This window comes from Saimiri boliviensis, chromosome 3 (assembly GCF_048565385.1).
Source record: "Saimiri boliviensis isolate mSaiBol1 chromosome 3, mSaiBol1.pri, whole genome shotgun sequence".
NCBI classification, from domain to species: domain Eukaryota; kingdom Metazoa; phylum Chordata; class Mammalia; order Primates; family Cebidae; genus Saimiri; species Saimiri boliviensis.
In genome coordinates, this window is record NC_133451.1 from 86,705,343 (window position 1) to 86,730,588 (window position 25,246).

General features: G+C 38.0%; 1 protein-coding gene across 4 annotated transcripts in view; it reads left to right on the top strand.

The window, feature by feature from the left end:
- GRID2 (glutamate ionotropic receptor delta type subunit 2) overlaps window positions 1-25,246 on the top strand; it is a 1,500,723-nt gene that overhangs the window by 1,440,025 nt on the left and 35,452 nt on the right. For 3 of the 4 annotated variants that reach the window (XM_003924021.4, XM_074396449.1, XM_074396450.1), the window contains 2 exons: window positions 18,861-19,101; window positions 21,713-24,459. In XM_003924021.4, the coding sequence (XP_003924070.1) occupies window positions 18,861-19,101; window positions 21,713-22,135 (664 nt within the window). In that variant the 3' untranslated portion in view covers window positions 22,136-24,459. Of the gene's footprint in view, window positions 1-18,860; window positions 19,102-21,712; window positions 24,460-25,246 lie in introns of those variants that run through there. The other variant, XM_074396451.1, reaches the window with a different exon arrangement.

Sequence of the window (25,246 nt, forward strand, 5' to 3'; positions counted from 1 at the left end):
CCAACACTTTGGGAGGCCGAGGTGGGTGGATCACGAGGTCAAGAGATCGAGACCATCCTGGTCAACATGGTGAAACCCCGTCTCTACTAAAAATATTAAAAATTAGCTGGGCATGGTGGTGTGTGCTTGTTATCCCAGCTACTCAGGAGGCTGAGGCAGGAGAATTGCCTGAACCCAGGAGGCGGAGGTTGCGGTGAGCCGAGAGCGCGCCATTGCACTCTAGCCTGGGCAACAAGAGCGAAACTCCGTCTCAAAAAAAAAATAAAATAAAATAAATAAAATAAATAATAATAATAATGGAAAGCTAGGCATGGTGGCATGCACCTGTAATCCCAGCTACTCAGGCAGTTGAGGCAGGAGAATCGCTTGAACCCAGGAGATGGAGGTTGCAGTGAGCCGGGATCATGCCACTGCACTCCAGCCTGGGTGATAGAGCGAGACTCCATCTCACAAAACAAACAAACAAACAAACCTCATAGCATATTTGGATTCATCTTGGAAAGAAGTTTGCAAGCAGAATTTGCTTTTTTAAAATGTCTAAAATGAAGAGAAACAGATTGTTCTCCTGTGGTTTTAAGCAATCTCAAGAAAAGATTGTTATGTTACTATCTAAACACTCTACTAAAAAAAAAAATCAAAACACTTTATTTCAGAGTCATAATGCTAATATAATAGATCTAAAAATTAAAATATAATTTGCAAAAATACGTTAGACTTTCCATCTATGAAAATATGGATAAAACAGTAATATTATTATCCCACTGTTGTACTATATTATTGATGGTCTACCTCACTCTTGGCTAAGAGTTTTCATTAAGTGCACTGAATTTATCCACCAACTGTAATACACACATATTCTGAGTTTTTACAAAATATGTACCAGTGTACAACCTCTAACTTAGATGTTGTTTGCATCATAAAAGAATTCTTCCGCTATGAAAGCCTACTAGAGTGGTTCTCAGGCTAATGAATTCCTACCCTATATTTAAATTTTCATTCAACTTTTTAATGGTTTAGAATTTATGCAAATGATAAGGAAAACGTTTGTCTCTTCAAAAAGTACCCTTAATCTTCTGTTTTATGTCAAAGCTGCATATGACAATCTTTATCCATTCTACATACAGCATACACCTCATGATCTCACTTATTTTAAAGTTTAATTGTCAGACTGAAATATGAAAATATATATAAATATGCATGACATATATACAATACACTAAAAAAATAAGTTAGACTTTATGACACCTTTTCATAAACATGCATTTGAAAGTTTTGCATAAAAGAAATGAAGAGTGACTCTAAACAGAGATGATCATTGCCAGTTTCTCACTGCAGCATGAAATAATTTTTCTCCTTTACCCTATAACCCAAATATCACACTGAGCTTAAGGATGGAGCTGACATTTTAAAAGATCACCAAAAGTGTTCTCTTTCCAATTGCAATTATGCCCTCTATCTCAGTGGGAGCCATCGTCTGGGTCTTCTCAGCTCTCCAGCATCTTTCTGGCTTGCTTTCATTATCCTGATTATCTATTCATTTGCCGCCCAGTACTCATTTTATGAAAGATCATGTCTGCCATTTCTATAATGAGTGCTTGACTTTTACTGCCAGCATAAACACATAAAATATATAATAATTAAAGTTCACTAGTCACCAAAGTCTTGAGATCCGTCATGTTGCTAATTTGATTTTTCAAGCAATTGCTTCTCTGTGAACAGGGCTGATTTTGCCCCCTTAAGCAGTACAAGACTTATGGTTGAAGGAGATGACTCTAACCTGGAGAGATCAATTTGAATGGGCACCATATATTTCAACTTTAAGGTTCATTTTCAACCAAATAACATGTCTATAAATTATGATAGCTCTTAGAGCCAACAAAAATTTCATCGATATTTGAACATAAATGTTATTCAAAATGTTAAAGATTAAACAATGTGGCTTTCAAAACAGTTAGATGTTATTTAATTGTGTAGCTTTTATGGAGAATTGTTTAAGCTCTAAGGAAAAAGTTAATCGGAATAACTATGGGAGCCTACATAATGCAGATTGGAAACTTCACAATATGTTGACTTACATTGAGTAAGGACAAGGTTCTGGAACACCACTTCCTTATTTTGACACACTTCCTTGTTTTGATAACATTGGCAAAGCCCCCAAGTGCCTCATGATAATGAATTCATCTGACGTTTACTCTAATCACAAAGCAATTAATGAACTCATGAGATATTCACGTGGCTCTCTGGGGACACAAGGATGTGTTATACAAAGTGTCATGTTTGTAAATTGATACAGTGGAACACGTGTTAGCCAAGGGACTTGAGTAGTAGACTCTCAGTTTATAAAGAAGCAGGAAATAAAAAGAGGCAGCTTCTACTTATACAGGTTTTCTTTAGGGATAATAAAGACCTTGATGGTGTATTCAAAAAAAGTACAGAAGCCAGAAGTCTTGAGTTTGAAAGCAGAATGTGTCACTCTCCAGCCATGTGGTCTTTGGAAATTTTTCTTCACCTCTGAGCCTCAATCTCCTTAGCTGTAAAAAGCGAATTAGTAATATCAGACTTCCTAAATCCTTTTACAAGAGTAAGAGGTACAGGGTCAAAGGGAGGAGGGGGGTTGAAGTGATTAATCAGTCAATCAATATCATTCCTCCCTCACAAGGTTAAGAAGTAAATCAAATAATATACACTGTTTTTGAAAAGTCCTTTATAAACTGCAGCATCATGCATGCATTTACTTTTGCTATTCTTTTGGAAAATAGGTACTCTGAATAAAGTTCACAGGTTTTTTCCCCCCATACACAGAATGAATGCCTTAGGAAGACACTAGTAACTACATAAGAACATAGGCATTGTTTTCTGGATAAACCAGATCTGACCAATTAGGTACTTTATCAAATTACTTTTTTCAAATTTGAAAATGAGATATCAGGTTTGAAGCAACACAGGAAACTTCTCTTTTTAAACAGGTCTCTGCTATGCAGCAGCCTTCAGCAATAACTGAGTTTATAATTAAATCCAGCCTGTGTATTCAGCCCTCAAGAGGGGAGCTGGGCAAGCCACTTCACCTCACTTGCCAGCAGTTAAATGTGATCCCATCTACCAGATCCTCTCCAGCAGTAACACGCTGTCATTCTCATTAAGCACGTGTAGTAATTCTTTACCAACTCCGAAAAACTTCTAATTAATTTACAGTATTTCTGGTCACACATAATTAAAAACCATTTTTATATCTTTGATGAAAAGAGACACCACCTTTTCTGCCTCAGTTGTCTTACCCATTCTTAGTAAATCATAATTGCTTCCCTGGAATTTCTTTTTTTAGGAGTGTAGTATCTGCTCATATCACCTTGACTTCAGGCTCCAGCTCCCATTGCTTAGAAAATGATTCAGCAAATGCGACCCTCAGAAGACAAATACTACTGAATCTTGAATAAGTGAGCCAATCACTCTTTTGAAACATGGGAACTTCTAATCTCAGAATAAATGCTCAGATATATGTTATAATCAGAAAACCAAAGAAATTCAAAATTCACCTCAAGGATTATGCTGCCATTGTTAATATATAGTGTACATGTAAAATTTTCTCAGCATGGTGAAATGTACACTCAACACATGATCACTCTGTACTCATTTAAAGATGCACGCATAATAACAGATATTACTACCTGTTAATTAATACATATTAAGACACTATTGAAAGAGCACTGGAATAGGAGTCACCATCTCTGGTTCTAAAACATTCTTACTTTCCAATGATGGGAATTGCTAGGTCACTTAAGCCCTCTCGACTTCAGTATCTTTATCAGTGAAATAAGAACTTGTTGACTTAACAGAGTTATTTTCTCTGAGGTTTCCAAAATAGGTCAGAAACCATTCTGGCACCTGGCCTGTTTTTACAAATAAAGCCCACTTCTTTACTTACTTTCTATGGCTGCTTTCACACTACAAAGGCAGCGTTGAGTAGCTGTGATGGACACCGTATGATCCACAAAGTCTAAAATATTGGCTATCTGACCCTTAACAAAAAAGTTTGCTGACCCCTAGTCTAAAAAATGATAGTTATGAATTTGTTTGAAATACCATGAAGTGCTATTAACCTATATGATAGAAACTCTTTGTGGATTGGAAGAAAGCAACTGGCATTTGGCTCAACTAGCTAGAAGAAATAGTTGAAAGTTCAATGTAAACAAAGGAAATGGCTCCTAACAGTCTCCTTTAGGCTATTTGCTATTACTGAAGTATTAGATATTATCAATAAATATTTGCTGCATTGAATGTTACCAACTGATCACTAGGATATTTTGCTCAAGAAAAATAATTGATTGATGATTGATTCACAGGAAGTTGATAGAATTGGTTTTTAAAACTCTGATATTCAATTTGTAATATTAGATATGCCAGTCAAAGTGCAACTACACTTACTTGTTTAAATCTAAATCTTTGAGAAGTGCTTTTGCTCTGATGCAAGTTTACCTACATTTTCCAAAGCTAGGATGAAAGAAATGATGAATGAATGAAAAACCTACTGAGCTCCAGTATTTTCTGAAAATCATCTGCATGCTATTATTAATGCTTTCCCAGTAACCATGGAGAGGAAAATTTTGTGAAAACCCAGAAAATGAATTTAATAATATGGGTATTCTGAGCTAAAATAGATCTATTCAGTGTGTGAAAAAAAATAATTTTTTTCAGATATTTCAAAATTTCTTTCTCAGTAACAGCTGACATTAAACAGTATTGGGTAATGGGACTCTCTCCTAAATATCTTTTTTAATTTTGGTTGTATAAAATTCATGAGTATGTACTGTTAAAATATTTTTTAAATATTAAAATGATTATTTTATCCTCATGAATTTCTACCTCCGAGTTGCCTCAATACTTCCAAATTGAAGAAATACTTACAAGGTCTCGTATCATAGAGTTTCTGTCATTAAATAGCTAGAATTATCTTTTGCTATGACAGGGCAAGAAGCTTGAAGACCTAGAATGTAAGAAGGATATTCAGGAGAGGAAAGGAAGCCTTACATCTTCCGGCCAGAGGATTCTAACAGAGGTCAAGAGAAGAGAGAGGCAAGAAGAAGGCATTAGATAGATTGAAAGGCACAACAAGGGTAAAAGACTTAACGCTTCTCTTCCCATTAGGGTCTCTGGGGGAATTCCCAGGGCACACCAGGCTCTTTAACCACAGAGGAGACCTCAGGTCATTCAGAAGGCAGAGCCACAGGGTCAGGAAGAAGCACAGGTTCTACCATCATTCTCAGGCCTCCCTTTCTTTCCTGGGCACACTCATGCTGAGTCAGAGCATGTAAACCTGCCTTGGGACCCTCCACAGTGAATAACAAGGTGAGGTCATAATACTGCATAGAGGGCTACAGAATTGTCAGGGGGTGGATCAAAACAACGGCAGGGGTTCAGAAGGATGTAGAGCACCCAAAAAACAAAGGAGGCTGAGTCAGCAGGGAGGAGCCCATAAGCCCTCCATTAGCCAACTTGTAGCACCTAGAGCCTCTGCTGACTTTAGCAGCAGTCATCTATTAACCTCTAAAACTGAACCCAAGCCCATCCAACTTAAAAGGAGAGCTGCCAAAGAAAATTCAAGGACCTGCAAGAGAACACCCACTGCCTTTTCCCTAAATCCCCGGTTTCAGAGACGTAATGCTGTCTTCCATAAATCTTGATGGCATCTTGGAAAAAGAGCAAGGGAAAAGAGAAGAAACGGGAAGGGCTGAGTAATTCTCTTAAGTAGATTGAGCTAAAGCTAGAGACATGTTAAATTATTAGATGAGATTAAATTTTAAATCATATTGGGCTAAATTTAGTTTTTTCCCTCTGCTCGGTAGGCACAGACTTCTTGAGGAAGATCAATTAAGTTATAGAGAAAAGCTACAATTTCTTTGCAAACCCAAATTGTAGTATGAATAAATTTGTAATCGTGCTATAATTATATTGTTTGGTTTAGAGGAAACATATTGACAATGGTTTTACTCAGGGTCTAAGAAATCTCTGAAACTAAAGAAGATAGCTTTTCTCTGCCTACGTACCTATTAGAGGGTGTTTGAGGTAATGGAGAGAAATGTGCTAGGAGGCAGACCTGAGTTCTAAGCCCAACTCAACAATTTACTAACTGTGTGAACAATTTAAAAAGTCATTTAAACTTTACAGCCGTGAGACTGTGTTTCCAATGTGAAAAATCTAGGGAATCATTATTCTATCTTACTCAGTGTCTTCATCTGTAAAATGGGGAAGAGATACACACGGGAAAGAAATAATGTCTGCAACCTTTTTCCATTCTAAGAGTTTATGGCATAAACTTTCTGCATCTAGGAAGCAGGAAAAGTCTGATTATTCCTGAATTATTTTTTAATAGAAATGACTAAAAAGGCAAGTGTCATTTTTCTTAGATAACCAGTAACCAGTAACATTTTTACAGTTTGGTTCAGTATGAATCCACCTACGGGCCATGATTCCAGAAAAGTTTGAGAGGAACTTATTGACAGCTACGATATTTGAAGGCAAAATCAGAGTGAACTATGTGGGATTAGAAATTTGCATCCAACTTTTGGCAACCTGTTTTGTAGCAAACAAATTAATTTGAAAATCAGTTCCTAGAGTAGTGATTAAAGATGGTAAAGGATCAAAAATCAATGTGAGTCTCAAACACAAATGAGGCTATTATCTTCAAAGTAAGTAAAAAGCTCTTCAAGATGAAGGCCTAAATCTGTTGGATTGCTTTCATTTTAATATGAAAGAAGGATCTTTTGATTCCCCTACTGCCTTCCCCTGAAATTTGCTCATTTTTACCAATAAAGAATTCAATGCATGCAGGACTGAGCTATTAGCCATTTTCAAATTGCAGTTGGGTTTTATGGACTTCTAAAATGTTTCTGTTCAATGAGATCACAAATGTTTTAATATTTTGGGTGAAAAAGGGAAATAAGATGTCCTTGTCAGTGAATCAATCATTCATTGATCATATGGGCATGTAATTCTCCATTAAGAAGTATGTACTGGAACAGGTCCAAAGAAAGAACAATAGTCATACATGTGAACATAGTGAGTCTAGCTTTAGTGTTCCACGTGCCAAGCAATGAGCGTTTCATGCATCTTGCTCACTGAGACCTTTATGTGTGGTTTCGTTAATTCACAGCACAATAATCCTCAGAAGTAAGTGTCGTGGCCGGGCGCGGTGGCTCAAGCCTATAATCCCAGCACTTTGGGAGGCCGAGGCGGGTGGATCAGGAGGTCGAGAGATCGAGACCATCCTGGTCAACATGGTGAAACCCCGTCTCTACTAAAAATACAAAAAATTAGCTGGGCATGGTGGCGCGTGCCTGTAATCCCAGCTACTCAGGAGGCTGAGGCAGGAGAATTGCCTGAACCCGGGAGGCGGAGGTTGTGGTGAGCCAAGATCGCGCCATTGCGCTCCAGCCTGGGTAACAAGAGCGAAACTCCGTCTCAAAAAAAAAAAAAAAAGTAAGTGTCGTTATGCATCACGATGGGATAAAAATGGCAGGCATTTTTCTGACTACACTCCAAAAAGAGATTTTAGCTATCCAGTTGCTCATCACCGTCTAATAGCTAAATTTATTTCTAATAGTTTAAGTATTTACAGCCCCAAGAAGTCTATACTTCACTTCAATCCTACAGGTTAACTATAACCACAGTAACTCTTTGCTCTCTATGAGCAAAGACTGCCATCTTGTGGAAATTGCACACCAAACTGAACATTATCATTTCATAAATTCAAAAGTTTTTCTTGTATTCATTAAGAATTTTGCAACTCGATCTTTGCATTCACACACACACACACACACACACACACACACAATTATTGTTGCTTGTAATTACAAGGTACAACTTTGCTTTAGGTGTTTTTTCAAGTTTCACTTAAAAGGCCAGTGCTCCCCCATAGCTGGGACTACAGGCGCTCGCCACCATGCCCAGCTAATTTTGTATTTTTAGTTTAAATATGGTTTCACTATGTTGGCCAGGATGGTCTGGAGCTCTTGCCCATAATCGCTTGAACCCGGGAGGCAGACGTTTCAGTGAGCCGAGATCACACCACTGCACTCCAGCCTGGCGACAGACAGAGTGAGACTTCGTCTCAAAGAAAAGGGGAGGCAGTGCTTTGGGAAGATTTGAAGAGAATGTATCTCTGTTTATTATAAGAATTCATCCTGTTCATCTTTCAGGCAGTGTATTGTATTTTACCGCACTTGCTTTACCTAATCTTTAAATTGGGTTTTTGTTAAAGAATAAAAAGAAGGCCGTGGTGAGTTCTTCCTGATAGAAATTCCAGGAGCACTAGATTTTGTAGCAAAATGTTATGACAGAACTCTGGACTCAGAGAGCACTTTCATCCCCTTCTGTCACTTGTAGCCCATGCCAGCCTGTATTCCTGGAATCTGTTTTCGGGGGTGACTGAGGAATCCTATGGTTCCAACTGCTCTGTACATCCCCAAAGATGGGATCTGCCTACAGTGCCCTAGCCAAGTGTGCTACAGTGAGCATAAAATAAACCATACGAGAGCTTTGTGGCACAGTGGTACTTGAAGCACCCAGAGAAGGTGCTTCCTTCTTTCCCCTCAGTGAACACCTGTTGCCCAGCTGGCTGAACCTAAAAATTCTGCAATTAAATGATCTTTTTTTGTTTGTTTGTTTAAGGCTTTTAATTCCCATTAGAATTGAAATAGATGAGGTATAATATATATACTTCGATATATATTTTTTTAAATATTTTATAGCACTTTAGGTTCTGGGGTACATGTGCAGATCATGCAGGATTGCTGCATAGGTACATACATGACAATGTGGTTTGCTGCCTCCATCCCCCCAACACCTCTATCTGGCATTTCTCCCATGTTATCCCTCCCCAACCTCGCTACCCCACTGTCCCTCCCCTAGTCTCCCCCAATAGACCCCAGTGTGTGATGCTCCCCTCCCTGTGTCCATGTGTTCTCATTGTTCAACACCCCCTGATGAGTGAGAACATGCAGTGTTTGATTTTCCGTTCCTGTGTCAGTTGACTGAGAATGATGGTTTCCAGGTTCATCCATGTCCCTACAAAGGACAGGAACTCATCGTTTTTTATGGCTCCATAGTATTCCATGGTATATATGTGCCACATTTTCCTTGTCCAGTCTATCATCGATGGGCATTTGGGTTGGTTCCAGGTCTTTGCTATTGTAAACAGTGCCATAAGGAACATACGTGTGCATGTGTCCTTATAATAGAATGATTTATAATCCTTTGGATATATATACAGTAATGGGATTGCTGGGTCAAATGGTATTTCTGTTTCTAGGTCCTTGAGGAATTACCACACTGTCTTCCACAATGGTTGAACTAATTTACACTCCCACCAACACTGTAAAAGTGTTCCTATTTCTCCACATCCACTCCAGCATCAGTTGCTTCCAGATTTTTTAATGATCACCATTCTAACTGGCGTGAGATGGTATCTCAATGTAGTTTTGATTTGCATTTCTCTAATGACCAGTGATGATGAGCATTTTTTCATATGTTTGTTGGCTTCATATATGTCTTCTTTTAAAAAGTATCTGTTAAAGCCCTTCACCCACTTTTGAATGGGTTTCTTTGTTTTTTTTCTTGTAAATCTGTTTTAGTTCTTTGAAGATTCTGGATATTAGCCCTTTGACAGACAGGCAGATCGCAAAAATTTTTCCCATTCTGTTGGTTGCCGATTCACTCTGATGATTGTTTCTTTTGCTGCACAGAAGCTCTGGAGTTTAATTAGATCCCATCTTTCTATTTTGGCTTTTGTTGCCATTGCTTTTGGTATTTTAGTCATGAAATCCTTGCCTATGCCTATGTCCTGAACGGGTTTGCCTACGTTTTCTTCTAGGGTTTTTTATGGTGTTAGATCTTATGTTTAAGTCTTTAATCCATCTGGAGTTAATTTTAGTGTAAGGTGTCAGGAAGGGGTCCAGTTTCTGCTTTCTGCATGTGGCTAGCCAGTTTTCCCAACACCATTTATTAAACAGGGAATCCTTTCCCCATTGCTTTTTTTTGTCAAGTTTGTCAAAGATAAGATGGTTGTAGATGTGTTGCATTGCCTCTGAGGCCTCTGTTCTCTTCCATTGGTCTATATCTCTGTTTTGGTACCAGTACCATGCTGTTTTGATTACTGTAGTCTTGTAGTATAGTTTGAAGTCAGGTAGCCTGATGCCTCCAGCTTTGTTCTTTTTGCTTAGGATTGACTTGGCTATGCAGGCTCTCTTTTGGTTCCACATGAAGTTTAAGGTGGTTTTTTCCAGTTCTGTGAGGAGGGTCATTTGTAGTTTGATGGGGATAGCATTGAATCTGTAAATTATCTTGGACAGTATGGCCATTTTCACAATACTGATTCTTCATAACCATGAGCATGGAATTTTTTTATCCGTTTGTGTCCTCTGTTATTTCCTTGAGTGGTAGTTTGTAGTTCCCCTTGAAGAGGTTCTTTACATTCTTTGTTAGTTGTATTCCTAGGTATTTTATTTTCTTTCTAGGAATTGTGAATGGCAATTCATTCTTGATTTGGCTCTCTTTAAGTCTGTTATTGGTGTATAGGAATGCTTATGACTTCTGCACATTGATTTTGTATCTTGAGACTTTGGTGAAGTTGCTTATCAGTTTCAGGAGAGTTTGGGCTGAGACAATGGGGCCTTTTAAATATACAATCACGTTGTCTGCAAATAGAGACAATTTGACTTTCTCCTTTCCTAATTGAATACCCTTTATTTCTTTTTCGTGCTTGATTGCTCTGGCTAGAACTTCCAATACTATATTGAATAGGAGTGGTGAGAGAAGGCATCCTTGTCTAGTGCCAAGGGAATGATTCCAGTTTTTGCCCATTCAGTATGATATTGGCTGTGGGTTTGTCATACATGAATAGCTTTTATTATTTTGAGATATGTTCTGTTGATACCTAGCTTATTGAGAGTTTTTAGCATTAAGGGCTGTTGAATTTTGTCAAAGGCCTTCTCTGCATCTATTGAGATAATCTTGTGGTTTTTGCCTTTGGTTCTTTTTTTGTGGTGGATTATGTTTATACACTTGCATATGTTGACCCAGCGTTGCATCCCCAGGATAAAGCCTACTTGATTGTGATGAATAAGCCTTTTGATGTGCTGTTGCAATCGGTTTGCCAGTATTTTATTGAAGATTTTTGCATCTATGTTCATCTTGGATATTGGCCTGAAGTTTTCTTTTCTTGCTGAGTCTCTGCCAGGTTTTGGTATCAGGATGATGTTGGTCTCATAAAATGATTTGGGAAGGATTCCCTCTTTTTGGTTTGTTTGGAATATTTTAAGAATGAGTGATGCCAACTCCTCTTTGTATGTCTGGTAGAATTCGACTGTGAACCCATCTAGACCTGGGCTTTTTTTTTGGGTTGGTAGGCTCTTAATTGTTGCCTCAACCTCAGCCCATGTTGTTGGTCTATTCAGGGTTTCGACTTCTTCCTGGTTTAGGCTTGGGAGGGTGCAATTGTCCTTAAATTTATTCATTTCTTCCTGGTTTACTGGTTTATGTGCATAGAATTGTTTGTAGTAATCTCTGATGGTAGTTTATATTTCTGTGGAATCGGTGGTGATATCCCCTTTATGTTTCTTTATTACATCTATTTGATTATTCTCTCTTTTCTTTTTTATTAATCTAGCTAGAGGTCTGTCTATTTTGTTAATCTTTTCAAAAAAAAAAAAAAACACCTCCTGGATTTATTGATTTTTTGAAGGGTTTTTTTGTGTCTCTATCTCCTTCAGTTCTGCTCTGATCTTAATTATTTCTTGTCTTCTGCTACGTTTTGAGTTTTTTTGGTCTTGCTCCTCTAGCTCTTTCTATTTTGATGATAGGGTGTCAATTTTAGATCTTTTCTTCTTCTCATGTGGAAATTCATTGCTATAAATTTCCTTCTGACACTGCTTTAAATGTGTTCCAGAGATTCTGGTACATTGTGTCTTCATTCTCGCTGGTTTTGAAGAACATCTTTATTCTGATCTTCATTTCATTGTTTATCCAGTCAACATTCAAGAGCCAGTTGTTCAGTTTCACTGAAGTTGTGCAATTCTGAATTAGCTTCTTGATCCTGAGTTCTGTTTTGATTGCACTGTGGTCTGAGAGACTGTTATGATTTCCATTCTTTTGTATTTGCTGAGGAGTGATTTACTTCCAATTACGTGGTCAACTTTAGAGTAGGTGTGATGTGCTGCTGAGAAGAATGTATATTCTGTGGATTTGGGGTGGAGAGTTCTGTAAATGTCTATTAGGTTTGCTTGATCCAGAGTTGAGTTCATGTCCTGGATATCCTTGTTAATTTTCTGTCTCTTTGGTCTGTCTAATATTGACAGTGGAGTGTTAAAGTCTCCCACTATTATTGTGTGGGAGTCTACATCTCTTTGTAGGTCATTAAGAACTTCCTTTATGTATCCGGGTGCTCCTGTATAGTGTGCATATATATTTAGGATTGTTAGCTCTTCTTGTTGCATTGATCCTTTTACCATTATATAATGCCCTTCTTTGCCTTTTTTGATCTTTGTTATTTAAAGTCTATTTTATCAGAGACGAGGATCGCAACTCCAGCTTTTTTTTTTTTTTTCTTCTCCATTTGCCTGGTGAATCTTCCTCCATCCCTTTATTTTGAGCCTATGTGGGTCCTTGCATGTGAGATGAGTTTCCTGGATAAAGCACACCAATGGGTTTTGACTTTTTATCCAATTTGCCAGTCTGTGTCTTTCAATTGGGGCATTTAGCCCATTTACATTTAAGTTTAATATTGTTATGCATGAATTTGATCTTTGATTTTGATGCTAGCTGGTTGTTTTACCCATTTGTTTATGCAGGTTCTTCATTGTGTGGATGCTCTTTACCATTTGGTATGTTTTTAGAGTGGCTGGTACTGGTTGTTTCTTTGTATGTTTAGTGCTTCTTTCAGGAGCTCTTTTAAGGCAGGCCTGGTGGTGATGAAATCTCTTAGCAATTTCTTGTTTGTAAAGAATTTTATTTCTGCTTCACTTGTGAAGCTTATTTTGGCTGGATATGAAATTCTAGGTTGAAAGTTCTTTTCTTTAAGGATGTTGCATATTGGCCCCCAGTCTCTTCTGGCTTGTAGAGTTTCTGCTGAGAGATCCACTGTGAGTCTGATGGGCTTCCCTTTGTGGGTAACTCGACCTTTCTCTCTGGCTGCCCTTAGCATTTTTTCCTTCATTTCAATCCTGGTGAATCTGAGGATTATATGCCTTTGGGTTGCTCTTTTGAGAAATATCTTTGTGGTGTTCTCTGTATTTCCTGGACTTGAATATTGGCCTGCCTTGCTAGGTTGGGGAAGTTCTCCTGGATAATATCCTGAAGAGTGTTTTCCAGCTTGGATTCATTCTCTCCGTCACATTCAGGTACACCTATCAAACATAGATTAGGTCTTTTCACATAATCCCATATTTCTTGTAGGCTTTGTTCATTTCATTTTCACTTTTTTCTCTAATCTTGCCTTTTTGTTTTATTTCATTTAGTTGATCTTCAATTTCTGACATTCTTTTTCTGCTTGGTCGATTACACTATTGTAACTTGTGTATGCTTCATGAAGTTCTCATGTTGTGTTTTTTAGCTCCATTAAATCATTTATATTTTTTCCTAAGCTGTTTATTCTCATTAGCATTTTGTCAAACCTTTTCTCAAGGTTCTTAGTTTATTTGCATTGGGTTAGAACATGTTTTTTTAGCTCAGAGAAATTTGTTATTATCCACTTTCTGAAGCCTGTTTCTGTCAGTTCACCAAACTCCTTCTCCATTCAGCTTTGTTCCCTTCCTGGTGAAGAGTTGTGATCCCTGGGAGGAGGAGAGGTGTTCTGGTTTGGGGTGTTTTCATCCTTTTTGCACTGATTTCTTCCCATCTTTGTGCATTTATCTACCTGTGGTCTTTGTGGATGGGGTCTCTGAGTGGATTCCTTTTTGTTGAATATGAAGTTATTTCCTTCTGTTTTTTAGTTTTCCTTCTAACAGTCAGGCACCTCTGCTGTAGGACTGCTGGAGGTCCACTCCAGACCCTACTTGCCTGAGGATCACCTGCAGTGGCTGCAGAACAATAAGGGTTGCTGCCAGTTTCTTCTTCTGCTTTCTTTGTCCCAGCATACCCACCAGATGTCAACCTGAGCTCTACTTTATGAGGTGTCTCGTTGGATGTATGGGGGTAGGGGAGCTGCTTGAGGAGACAGTCTGTCCCTTATAGGAGCTCAGGTGTTGAGCTGTGAATTCCATTGTTCCTTTCAAAGCTGCTAGGCAAGTATGTTTAAGTCTGCTGCAGCAGAACTCATAACTGCCTTTTTTTCCTCAGGTGCTCTGTCCTGGGAAGGTGGGGCTTTATTTGTAAGTTATGAGGTGCAGCTTCCTTTTTTCAGAGATGCCCTGCCCATCAAGGAGGTAGCCTAGTCACAGTCTGCCTGTAGAAGCATTGCTGAGCTGCCATGGGCTCTGCCCAGCTGCTGTGTGAATTCCCTTGCAGTATTGTTTATAGAGGTATAGTTAGTACTGCCTCATTAATGGCAGTATGCCTCAGTAATGGAGGACTGCCTCTGTACTGGCAGTCTGCCTCAGTAATGGCAGATTGCCTCAGTAATGGTGGATTGCCTCGGTAATGGTGGACTGCCTCACTAATTGTGAACTGCCTCTGTAATGTTGGACTGCCTCAGTTGTGGTGTGTGGATGGCCTCGGTAATGGCAGTCACCCTTCCCCCCACAGAACTGGACCATCCTGGGTCCAGCTGTGCTTGCTGTGAAACTCTCTAGCCAGAGTGTTTCAGATTGCTGGTCTTTGTGGGGGTGGGACCGGCTGAACCAGATCACCTGGCTTCCTGTTTCAGCCCCCTTTTTTTCAGTTCAATGGGCAACTCTCTCTCCCAGGTGTTCCAGGCACCAGTTGAAACAGCCACCCAGATTTGTGTGAGTTTTGTGTGGAGACCTGCTGTGCCAGCTGAAACAGCTGTGCTGGAAACTCGTGGTGCTTTTCCACCTGGGAATCACCTGCTCTGTAGGCAGTAAAAACTCATTTGGAAATGCAGTGATCACTCACTGTCTGCATTCTCGCTGGGAACTACACTCCAGAGATGTTCCTATTTGGCCATCTTGGATCTTTCCTCAAGCCTGTCTCTCAGCATGAAGAGAAGGGCAGTTGGTCTTCTGGCTTCTTGAAGACTGGCCTGTCCTGGAAATCCCCCCTGGCCACGGCCTGCCAGGCTGAGGATCAAGTCTTCTGGGAAAGGGACTTGTCAGCCTCTGGGACAGGCTTGAAAGGCCCAATATTTATTTTTAAGGCCAAAATATTTTCCAGGTTTAGAAAAAATAAGGAGACAAAAGTAAATAAATAAAGGTCCCCAAATACCACTGAGAAGAAAGTGTAGGCAGCAAATCAGTTCCTGAATGAAAGAAGGAATGAACATGAACTGAGGGAATTTAAAAAATGGCTTCACAGTGTCACTTAAGCCACTCTGGTGGAATGTACAGTCATGGTTTAGAATAAATTTTGTACCCAAGGAAATGTCTGGAAGTCATTCTTCAGATCTTTATTAAATGGATAAATGAATAAGACAGGAAATGAATAAATTAGAAAATAGCATCAATCATAAGAAAAAAGAATAGGATCTGAGATCAGGGCTTAGGATTAATTTACCAAAAGCTGTGTCGAGTATATTCCATCAATAAATATGCACCTGCTTTGTAATAGGCAATATGGAGGATGATGAGTACACACTCTAGGAAATGGAATGGATTAATCAAGTAATTGTAAATGATGATAAACGCTATGAAGGAAAATTCTTACACTTTCCAAGAGTATTAGTTTGTTCTCTCACTGCTGTCAAGAAATACCAAAGCCTGGGTCATTTATAAAGAAAAGAGGTTTAATTGACTCACAGTTCCCCATGGCAGGGGAGGCCTCAGGAAACTTACAATCATGATGGAAGGCATCTCTTCACACGGCAGCAGGAGAGAGAATGAGTGCTGAGCAAAGGGAAAGCCCCTTATAAAATCATCAGCTCTCATTAGAACTTACTCACTATCACAAGAACAGCATGAGGGAAACCACTCCTGTGATGTAATTATCTCCACCTGGTCCTACACTTGACACCTGGAGATTATTACAAGGTGAGATTTCTGTGGAGACACAGAGCCAAACAGCATCACATGGCTACTGAGCAATATGGTGTGATGCAAATAAGACAGCAGGGAAACAGGATCTCATTTTGTGCCCAGGTATATTCTCATTAAGCAAGTGTTGCTGTGGTTGCCTTTTATAACTACAAGTACTTATAAACACAAATTTAAGAAGAATTATTTGTTCAAAGAAGACTAAATTTTTCCTTCAGGGTATTCAATGGTGCTCTGACTACCTAGAGTGTTTAGGTGGGCAAATACTTAAGTGGTGTGCCATTATTTTTTCTTATTATGATAAGAATGCTTAACATGAATGCTATTCTACTAAAAAAAATTTTAATGTATAATACAGTATTGTTAACTATAGGTACAATGTTGTACAGTAGTTTTCTAGAACGTTTTCCTCTTGCATAACTGAAGCTTTATACCTATTGATTAGCAGTGCCGACATCATTTAAGTGACATTCATGAATAGACCAAGAAAGTAATTTTGATACCATGGTTATATCTTTGTCTGTTGCCTAACACAGTGCTGGAAATTTCTATAAGTAGTTGCTTCTTTAAATCAAGAGATTATTTCCCATGTATATTTCTTAAACCTGTTACTCGAAGAGCAAAATACAGGAAGGGGAATGAAAGTTATAAGTTCGGGAAATGCTGAGTCAAAAAAAAGTCATGCAGTTTTCTTTTCTGCTGGTCTTCCTAGAGCCTTTAATAGGCTGGCATCTTTGTAAATTCCCACGAGTGTGTTTCTCAGAATTAATAACCACAAAATCCTTTTCTTACAGAGGCCCTCTAGGTACCGGTTTGCTGTGAAATGCCCTTTTGGAAATTCAGGAAATGCAAATGGCTTGGTCTGGGATAGAGGCTGGAATAAGGGTGACATATAACCCGTTGATATTCGTAATCGCTATAGTAAATTCAATTATCAAATTAATCACCCTTCTAGAAACACTCTAGAAAGATACATGTCATAAGAAGCATGGAGAAAAAGTCCGGGTAGTGGGGGAGGTTTCAGTACAGTCTCAGTCCTGGAGTGTCCACACGAGGCACCAGAGCTGAGGCTGTGAAAGAGTCTGGGGGAGATGACAGGGATGTGAGACCAACGCTCAAGCAGAGCCTCCACGGCAGGTCTCACTCTTCTTTAACTCAAGTTGAACGTTGACCCAACTTCCAATGCACAAATTCTTCTTCCCTTTATCATGTTGCTTGTTCTTCTAACCACGTGGATGACATGAAACAGGTAAAAAGGTCACTGAAAGTGAGCAATTTACTCCTTCCAGATTGACTCCATTCTCCTCTCTTAAATTTTAAGCAGTCTCACCCCAAATAATCCAAGACCTTGGACAAGAGTACAAATATGGGTTCACATACCCTAAGTCTAATTATGTAAAAATTAGACATTAAACTAAAACCTGTTATATATAATATACTCTATGTTTTTATCTAGACAAATATACCTTCATGACCCCTAGGTGGCCAGGTTCAAGTTTCTATGTGACTACCCAGGAGGTCTACACTGACCACTGACCCAGGAGCACAGGGCTCTGGGGCCCTCTTCTTCCACCTGCAGCTCCATATTGAACACTGAAGTGTCTCCTACACAAAGGCGTATGCACCTGAGCTCACCCATCTGAGCTCTGTCTACACTCTACAAACTCCGCCCTATAGAGCTATGGTGCACCCATGGCCGTAAGATCTTCTGCCAGGAGGACAACCCTGGGAATAGGCCTAGCAGGCCCTGGAAGAGCACTAAGCTCTTTGTCCAGGAAACTCCAGGGAACCCAGAGGACGATGCACACTCTGTACAGGCACACAGCCATGACCCGATCTTCCTTGCCCTGTGAAAAAGGGCACAGCTGGAGGAGGGCCACAGCTAGGCTGGTCTCAGGTAGAGCCTAAGAAGCACTGGGAATTGAGAATAATTCCTGTAAGAAAAACACACTTTAAACAGCTGCAGTCTGCAGCTACCCTCAGACTCTGGGGAGGGGAAAAAGAAGAAGCAGAAGAAAAAGAAGAGGGTTTTTCCTATTTGAATTTAACTACTTCTGAAAGCCTCTAGTCAGCTTTTCTTCTTGTTTTCCAAGGTAAGATTACTTCCCCTCTGGCATTAAAAGAGAAACTGGATCAGTTGTGCGGAAAACCAAAAAAGATGTATTCTATCAACTTGAAACTTGTCCCAAGGCTTTCTCTCACACTGTGTTAAATAATAGGTCCTCTTAATTGAATTTCTTTGTGTGTAGCATATGCTGGGTGACATTATGCCAGCATCTTGCTCTAAGCAGCAAAACGTTCTTTATAAAAGCATTAAGATCCAGAATATCACTCTGGATGTAGGGAAGGGACACAGAACTGCAGCAGCCTGAAAGCATATAAAATCAGTGCCTCCGAAATGTGATTGTAAAAATACACTGTAATAAACCAGGAGGGAAATATTTGGAATTATACGATGAAACCTAAAGAAGAATAGGAAGAAAAGGAGAGAGGAAGATGAGAGGGTAGATGGGTGAAGAGAGATGAAAGCTGTGTAGTGCAATGCAGTCTGCAAAATCAAAGCAATGATGACTTCCATTTCCTAGCATTCCATCTACAAGCTGACTTATATATTCATTTCTCCTCGACAGCCACCATCCTACAGAGGTGGGATTATAAATGGATGTGTTGTGAACCAGGCCAATAACTATGTCTGTAATAACACGTGCTTGTGTTCTTTATCCCAAGGATCCTGGAGCTTCAGCAGAATGGTGACATGGACCTCCTGAAGCACAAATGGTGGCCTAAGAATGGCCAGTGTGATCTGTACTCCTCAGTGGACACAAAGCAGAAAGGAGGCGCCCTGGACATAAAGAGCTTTGCAGGAGTTTTTTGTATCCTGGCTGCCGGAATTGTCCTCTCCTGCTTCATAGCCATGCTGGAGACGTGGTGGAACAAGAGGAAAGGCTCCCGGGTTCCATCAAAAGAGGTACTTGATTGAGAGCTTTGGCTCTAAATTGAATCAACAAGCAGGCTGCATTTCCAGGGAGGATGATCCCAGGGAGGGGGTGGTCCTTGTTTCTTCTTTCTTTGAGGATTAGAAATGAAGCTGTGAAATATAAATATTGGTAAGGTCAATATCAATTTCCATTTTAGGATATCCCCGGTCAGTGGAGAAGACTGTAGTGTTTCGAAGACTGAGAATTTCATGTACCACAATGGGCTTTGAAATTCTCCCAGATCTCATAATTTTAAGTCAATGATTTTTAAAAGCCATGATTCCTTTGACCAGTTCACAGAGATACTTACCATTTTATTCCACGTAGTTTTTTGACTTGTAAGTAAGTTCCTCATGTATCTGAGACTAGCCCTCCAAAGATACAACACTATAACAAAAATGATCGGAATTTTCTCTTCACCACTAGTGACTGCCTCCTTCTGTATACATTTAGATCTATAGAAGCTCTTCGATGGCCCCAAGCTTATCAAATCCAAAATCTACATCATAGAAACATCCACAATTCAATTTTTCTCCTTTACTCTGGAGTCAGCTTAACTTCAGGGCCATATTAAATTTTATCTCAATATCTGAAAGAGTAATTACAGAATTACACATATCTCTTTTATAGTGATCTGAGCCTTGTTTTCATCATGAAGTATGAGACTTATAAATTAAGGAAAATCTGAAGTTAAATATTGATTCATTTATCTTATTTCCTTTGAATCAAAGGGGTGAAAATGTTTTAACTAATGAAGTCATATTTACTAAAGCTTCACAAATTGAAATAAAAACCAATCTGAATTTGCCCAATGATTTGATGTTGATGGATAGTTTCAAAGAAAGTTTTAAACTTTCTATAACTAGAACGTGGCTGACTAACTGATACCTGAGGTGAATGCTAAAAGGATCTACCTTAATGCACAATAAATATAATTTCTTATCTGCATATGAATTGTTGCATGTTAATATATTCTTTCAAACAGAGTGATTTCAAAAGTAATGTAAAGATTCCTTTTTATCACCTTATATGCAAAATTGATCAGCATCATTTTTAAGGAAAACCTTGACTCTAGCAAAGATGAATTTTAGCTTCCTACCTGTGTGAATGATCATGTATTCTGAATACATAGAGGACGAATTACAAATTAATCCATTCTTATTGTAGCATTTTCTTTGTGAAATAAGCTTCTGGTATCTCTGTTGACATTGATTCAATGCAAAAGACCACATTAATGCAACATCATAGTTAAGACTTCATATTTTTAAAAATCTCGAAAGTAAGGATTCCCCAAGCCCCTTATATTTTGAATTACTATATATGACATTAAAATTTTGCATTATTATATTTGTTGATGGATGACTACATTACAGTTGCTGTGGGAACCACGAAATTACATCTCAATCCTCTAAAGTCTCAGTGATAATATTGCATTAATGGATATTTTTTATTGAGTTTTGAAATGAGAAGGGAGAAGAAAAAACAGTGATGCACGTCAAAATACTTTTCACTGAGGAACACGATAATAGCATGATGAAAAAAATACATACTCCATTCTAACTAGTGACAGCTAATCCAGATCCTATAAGCAGATATTTTCTCCTCATACGTTTAATAGATATTTTAAATTCTCATAAATTTAATGTATTGAGTTTGGCAATAAGACAGATAACAAGGATAATTTTATTTCTTTCCAGTTTTATTTCTCAAATATTGGGCTTTAATACTCACTTTTAGTGCAAATTATAAGAAACTTATGAATTGTTTTCAATTCCAAAATCTGAGGTTTTACTTACATTTTTGTTTATTAACTGCCTTCTTACCAAGACGCAATTAGCATAGCGTAAAGCGTCTTTGGTTTTGAAGTCAGTTAGCATAAAGCTAGCCCTAAACTAAAGCTATCACTCACGTGCCCTGACTTGAAGGAGTCCCTAAATATCTCACTGACCTCACATTATTGACTGATTCAGGTGTTAGATAAAATCCCTCAGTTAGAAATTAATTATTTTGTGTTGAGTATTGCTCTCTCTAAACAATCTTACATATCTTTGGCTTACAAGAAATAACACTTTAACAGTCACTAACACTTTAGTATGAAATAGCTTATTATATCATTTTCTTTCAAGAATGGAAATTTAAGGTTAGGAGTAAGTGGTTGAAAGGAACAAAAATTTAACTTGGAATGAGACACCCTGAAAAAGAAGGAAGCATGTATAAAGAAGAAGTAGGGGGTAGAGTTGCCAAAACCATACTTTCTATTGGTACAATTTTGCCTGGGCCTGCCTTTTATAGAATGGCAATCACCCATCAACTGCTTCCGTATCTTTGTAGTTGCATGTGGCATATGATCACTTAAGAACCTTTACTGCAAGGTAAATATTTATTGTAGATAACCTTATCTCAGAATTGGTACCCCCAGAACCTAGCACAGTGCCTGGCTCATACTAGGTGCTCAATAAATATTTGTTAAATGAATAAACCCCAGAGTTCAGTTAATTACATGTTTGCTGAACTACTTTTTTTTTTTTTTTTTTTTTTTTTTTTTTTAACCATCGAAGCTAGTACTGATGAGAACCTTATTTTCTTTTTCTTCATCTCCAGGATGACAAGGAAATTGACCTGGAGCACCTCCATAGACGTGTAAATAGCTTGTGCACAGATGACGACAGCCCCCATAAACAGTTTTCCACCTCGTCAATTGACTTGACCCCTCTGGACATTGACACTTTGCCAACACGACAAGCACTGGAGCAAATCAGTGATTTCAGGAACACTCATATTACCACAACAACCTTTATCCCAGAGCAGATCCAGACTCTTAGCCGCACACTGTCAGCTAAAGCTGCCTCTGGTTTCACTTTTGGCAACGTGCCTGAGCACCGAACTGGCCCTTTTAGGCACAGGGCACCTAATGGGGGCTTTTTCAGGAGTCCTATAAAAACAATGTCATCTATTCCTTATCAACCAACTCCTACCCTGGGGCTCAATCTGGGTAATGATCCAGACCGAGGCACCTCCATATGAGCATCAAACAAATCTCTTCACTGTTTCTTTTTTAGGACTCCCTTTGCAAGGAGCAACTGTAAAATTGTGGGACTAACATGGATGTAACGTTAAAAACAAAATCAGGATTATTAGTAACAATTCTAGTTTCTCCTCCCACCTTCTCTCTCCCCTCTCTCCTCTATTATTTTCTCTCTTTTCCCTTCCCTTCCTGTACATTTTCCTCAAATTTTTTCATTACTCAACTTGTTCCCCAAGAAGGTAGTATACTAGGATCCTATTAGTCTGCTTTTCATATACTGTACATCAAGTATAGGAAATGTGCACTGAGCATACTAAAAGCATATGCAGGATTAATTTTACATAAAGGCCTCTTCTGTAACATTTCTCTATTTTTAGAAATACAATTGCAATAACTTCAGTCTTTTTACATTCTTCTGCTGCATCCATACAATGCTCCACTGCTGTTGAGTGTCCTTTAACTGTGGACCAAAGGCAACCCCTGCAGTGTTTATAAAACAATTTGAAGACCATTCAGGCCACATAAGATGAGAATGCAATTTTGCAGGATTACAAAAAAGCCATTAATATGCCAGTCAAGACTACAGTTAAAACTACTCTTGCACTGCAACAGTGCATATGACCTTTATGTGATTGTACAGTATTAAAAGTTTTTTCTTATGTACAGTAAACTTTATCATATGGCAGAAGCCTCTATTGTGTTAAATAAATTAGTATTTCATATATATACATATATATGCACCTATCTAATGTGTATATATATACAAAGGCGGCCATTGCTATTGCAATTCATTTAATAAAGCTTTAGTTTAAACAAAAGTATTGTATACAAGAACTATGTATAGTGCAGGGGTTCTTTTCAGTTAGAAAAGGCAGGTTGCTTTAATGTTATTCTGACTCGCATTGTTTGCCAACAGAAAATATTTTATACTTTTGTTATTAAAACATCCAGGGCAATTTAATATTTGTTCCTAGATGTAACACACTTGAATAGGTTTTGCGTTTGTTATTCAGCAGTGTATAAAGCTAACCTTGATAATTTTACTTTCAATTAATTATCTGAATGAAAAACGCTATTAGCTGAACCACATCCACAGCAGCACATAGAGCTCTAGAAGAGTTTAAACATAGATCATTGAAGGTTAAAAATCCTCTTCCAAAGCAGCAAGTCAATCAATACAATAATGATATTTAGGGAGGGGTGGGAGCCCTTCAGAAATGTTGATGTGGCCTTAAATTACTGTCATTCATTATCCTAAAGAAGAAAACAATAACCATAATGGGCTCTCAACTCAACCCCCTTTTTTTATTTAGTTCTATTTGGAGGAGTTATGTATTTTTTACATTAGTGCCGACTATATAGAAGGATGACAGCAAAACAGTGCCTCTTTGTGCACAACCCTTTTAAAGTAGCATTCTTACTTGTTAGAAATGTAGAATGAACTTTGTTTGTAATCCTTAAATTAAAATGTGGTAAGTAGGAAGCAAGAACTTATTCTGTGTTTTTACGCAGCCATACGCTTACTTTAATCTAATTCATTCTGTGGCTAGGATTGATATAGGAATCAACCTATGTGATTTGCTTTAGGAGAAATTAAAAGGTATATTCTTAAGATATATTATATTTTGATGCTAATTCTGTTCTGGGGAGCATCTTGTATTGTCACTGTTTTTGTACTAAATCTTCAAATATTGTCTACTGTGTAAGGCAGAAAAATTTCTTATCATGCAAAAACCATTTTGTTTCCAGGGTAACAAGTACCTAAGTGCATGCACAACTTGTTTTCCCTTGTAACATTCATGATCTCATTTACAACTCTGATTTTAAAACAACAACAAAAAAAAAATCTTTACAACAAGCTATATAGGGACATACCAGATGTTGCAGTGATTTTAGCTATCAACAAACTGTTAACCATGTACAATATTTAAAATAGGCTTATTTTGATGTACTGCCTATTATACAAACACACAAAACATTTTTTGGAGGCCTCAGTTATGAGTGACAGAGCTTTCTGTGTATAATTTGTCTAAATAATTTGTCTAATAAAAATGTTTTCTAAACTTGCTCTCATACTATTGAAGTCTTAACTGTAAGATTTGAAAATGTTTATTCTCTCACAGATTGAACTAAATCTTTCTAAAAATTTATCTTGAGTTAATTAAAGCAAAAAAAAAAAAAAAAACTAACTAAGTTTTACTGGCAGAACTATGCTAAAATGAGTGACTCTCTAAACCATTACTAAGTGATGTCCTAAACCAATGAGAGACTGCCTTTCTGCTATTTGAGACTATTTGAACCAACAATATATTTGTTTTTCTCTGTGGATGTCTCTGTGAGCACTTTTTTGAGAAAGATTTATCCTGTTTCATGTAAGCAATACAACCATTATAATAATATCAGGACGAGAGTTTGTTACATAAAAAAAGATTAAAATAAAAGAAAAGAAAATCAAGGGTAATTATTAAACTTAGGATTTATTTATTTAAAATTGCTTTGCTGGAGAACTATTCATCATGCTGAATCTATTAATCTGGGAATTAATTTAGGCTCTAAGATTATTTTTAGTAATTTTTCTGCATTTGAACAACAGTATTTAATTCTTCTAGCATTTAACACACCTAAAGGATATCTATCTGAAAATGTGTTTTGAAAACATGATTTAGTTAAAAAAAAAAAAAAAAGAAAGAAAGAAAATGGTTCTGTATTGTTCTAAAGTTCCATCCAAATAATTCTTTAAGTACTGGAACGAAGAGGAACTTTAGAGATCTACACTATTGGTCTCATTTTACAAATCAGGGAACATAAGATGCTAAGATGCTGTGATGTCTGACAACCTAAAATGTAAACTGGGTCTTCTTTTTTAAAACTCTGCCACCCTTCAATCACATCAACACAGGTCCTCATGGATTATAAATATAGTCTCCACCTGCTCCTCTCACGAAGCCTCAGCTACAAATCTCTAGGATCTTTCCTTCCTTGTTTGGGACACATACATCACCTGATTCAACTTTTACATATGGGAAAGTGAGTGCCTCAGGTTATTTACCCACGGTCACAGCTAGTGGCAAAACTACGGTCACTTTCCCTTTTTGTCTATGCTTGGTCCT